Source organism: Perkinsus marinus, assembly GCF_000006405.1.
Source record: "Perkinsus marinus ATCC 50983 genomic scaffold scf_1104296974266, whole genome shotgun sequence".
NCBI lineage: Eukaryota > Perkinsozoa > Perkinsida > Perkinsidae > Perkinsus > Perkinsus marinus.
Window position 1 is genome coordinate 1 of NW_003201185.1, and position 3343 is coordinate 3343.

A 3343-nucleotide genomic window follows, 5' to 3' on the forward strand; every position below is an offset into this window, starting at 1 on the left:
TTATCCCTATCTCGTACAGTCACCGCTCTGTAAGTAGTTGGATATCTGATTATAGCCTAGTCAACTCGACATCTCATATCCTAGGTGTGCTGCTCGTGGTCTTCTCATTAGTTGGGTCGGTTCACTCCTGCGACATATCTCTGGTAGCAACTCCTTTGTTCTACACCGCCTTCATCTACTTCGATTATTTATGATACGATAGTAAATATATGGTAACTATATTATAGTGACAGGTTATATTCAGTGTGGAGCAGCTCCACCAGGACCACTACACCACTTCAAGTGGTCCACTTGACGAGCAACTCCCCTATTAGATGTGTCTACTAGCCGCTAGAGCCCACTACCAACACGACCCGAAATAACTATTATTCGCATCATGTTACAGCTTAAGAAACATTACACTTCATCTTCCCTTCCCCTTACCCCTACCTCCCCTGCCCCTACCCCGATACTGTCCTCCTCCTCTTCCTCTCCTCACCCCACCCCGACCCCGGCCTCCCTTCCCCCTGTAATAACCCTTCCCTCTACCCCTACCACCACCCACCTGCCCTCCTCCACCTCCTCGAGGAGCAGCTGCCCCTGGGTTCATCGCCAAGAACTGTTGCTGTTCCACCTCCAATCGACGTATTTCTCTATCGATCGGCTGAGGGCCCTCACTGACCATCACATAGATTTGCCTCATCATGGCCAAACACGCCGCCACCATCGCGACTTTCGTTTTCTCCCCTCGGGCCACCAGGGCCATATCAGCCTCCATTTGAGCCCTCAAACGAGGAGCCGCTAGGTGCAGCCTGAAATCACCATCTGAGGGTGGACAACACAAAATCTTGGAAAATATGCACATGGTCAACTACATGTGTTGGTGAAAATATGAAAATTCTGAGAGGAAATTCCGGGAAATTCTCAAAGATTATTGTACACTTCTACCCAAATTTCTATAATTAGTGAGGAAAATCTCGAGCTCCGCTGAGGGAATAGAACATACATTCCAACATTACTTTTGAAACAACGATCTTTTTCATGAAATAACAGCTGAACAATGCAGATTCATGCTCATCAATTTTCAGCAAACTTCAGTGTGGGAAAAGATGCACATGATCAACTACATCTGTTTGTGAAAATATAAAAAATGGGAAAAATGTTGAGAAATTCTTGTTATTTGCTGGACACTTCTAACCCCATTCGTATGTGAACCTCTATGATAAGTGAGCGAACTCTTGAGCCCAGCTGAGGAAAGCGAACATATACTCCAACACTGGCAAATTATTCACCGACTATGACAAAAATTGAAACTATTTGAACTATCCTCGAAAGGCATGTGTGAGCCTCACCTCTGCCGTTCAAATTCTGGAAGGCCCCGAATCCCTGCACCAGAGCCACACCCAGATCCGACGGGTTGAACCTCCCACCAGGAGTCCGACTAGCATACCCACGGTTCTCGATAGTCGCTATGTGCTCATGCATTGTGGCATCTGTCCCTGCAAAAGGTGCAAATTATTCACAAAAGAAGGACAATAATCATACCCCCAGTCGAAAACTAACGAGATTTTTTACCATACCGTAAAACCACAACATCGTCAACTTACCAATATGATTCTTATCCATCAAATCAATGAGCTCAGCCTCCGACAGCAACTCCGGGGGCTCCGTCATCCCACTAGTCATCATCAACTCAGCCACTCGGACCCTTTGATACAAAGCCACCGGAGGCAGTTCCGTCGTACCCTTCCACTTCACATAGGGGTACACCTATGCGGATAACAACAGTGTTTTTATGCGAGCATTATATTAGAACTCAGATAGTGGAGTTTCACGGGCGGTCGTGATATGAACAATATATTTCACGACTACTGCCATATCACCAGAAAATCGCGTTTATCACAGAGTATTACGCCACTTCGCGTAAAACGGGTTGGGAAACTCCATCATAACCCTTAACGTTCTCAAAGAAGTTCACTCACTAGATCTATTTTTCTATAATAAGAGTAATACAGCGTCCGAAACCAGCGTATAAAATATAAGAATCCATAATATAAGTATGTGAATTTTGATAAAATTTTTGCTACGATGAACTGGAAATCAACTTCGTACGTAAGATCGATCAGCGACGCATACCCTCACCTCTGGACACGACGAAATCCCCAGTTCCATTCCCAAGCCTACCATTTTGCACCTACCTCCAGCCAGTTTTCTTCTACTACAGTAAGACCAGTGGCGTGGAACATTTCATCTCCGACGGTTACCTCTATTTTAGACTCCGCGCCTGGCAACAAGCAGAGATGTCAATACTCTTTGTTGGAATAATTGTTCGCCTTCCTCAGCTCAGGTGACGAATTAAGGTAGAAAAGGTGTAAAGAAATCAACAACAATTTCTAAAGAAAAATTTCCCCAGAATTACCATATTGCCACCAGCACCTGTAGTTGACCATATGCATATTTCCCCCCACACTATATGCATTTTCCCCCATATTTTCCCACACTATATGCACTTTTCCCGTATTTTCTCACACTACATGCATATTTTCCCCCACACTATATGCTAATTTTCCCATATTTTCCCCCACACTATATGCAAATTTTCCCATATTTTCCCCCACACTATATGCATTTTTCCCATATTTTCCCCCACACTATATGCATATTTTCCCTCACCTATAGCATCGGGTGCCACACATGCCAGGAAGTGCCTCGTGATGAGCTCATACACTCTCCACTGTTCTCCTTGTAAGGGTGTCTGGGATCCTGGACCGGCCAACTGAACCGGATGTATAGGAGGATGGGCACCTACACAACGATGGTGGTAATGATCATCATATAGCAGGTATATATGTTCGTGTATCTCACCCGAGCGAATTCGCGTAGAAATGTTCGAAAAACAACAGAAATTTCCCAAAATTTCTTCAAAATTATCCCATGGTACTTGACCATAGCCTTATCTCGAGTAGTGATACCAAAAGAAGGAAAAATCGAAAAGTTATCTACTCTAAGCTCAGCGAATTCGAATAGAAGTGTTCAGAGACCAACGAGAATTTCTCTAAATTTTCTCATTCCTTACAAGTTCAATTCATCAACAATCTCACCAGCAGATCCCCGTTACCATCATCATGATTCCCCCTCCGTGCTTGCGTAAACTTTCCTTGCATCAGTTGATTCACAAATGGCCCCCAAACGTGACTTCCTTGCTGTAAACGAACCAATTCTAGCAGATCTATATTAGGGTTGAATCTATCTGTCTCCGTTCTCGGATACGATATAATACCCCGATTATACCTACACCAAGTCAATTACACATGGACAACAGTATTGCAATATATGTCCACTCGCATCAGCTGAGCTCAGGAGT

At 44.2% G+C, this 3343-nt stretch overlaps 1 protein-coding gene across 1 annotated transcript; it reads right to left on the reverse strand.

Annotated features, from left to right (window-relative positions):
- Window positions 1–592: 592 nt before the first annotated feature.
- Pmar_PMAR018116 (DNA topoisomerase III, putative) lies at window positions 593–3143 on the reverse strand (the record flags this gene model as incomplete). The annotated part of the gene is made up of 6 exons (XM_002765918.1): window positions 593–804; window positions 1332–1478; window positions 1587–1749; window positions 2178–2263; window positions 2653–2784; window positions 3098–3143. Coding segments are annotated over 6 exons (786 nt in total), but the record flags the coding sequence as incomplete, so codon positions are not given.
- Between the last annotated feature and the right edge of the window lie 200 nt (window positions 3144–3343).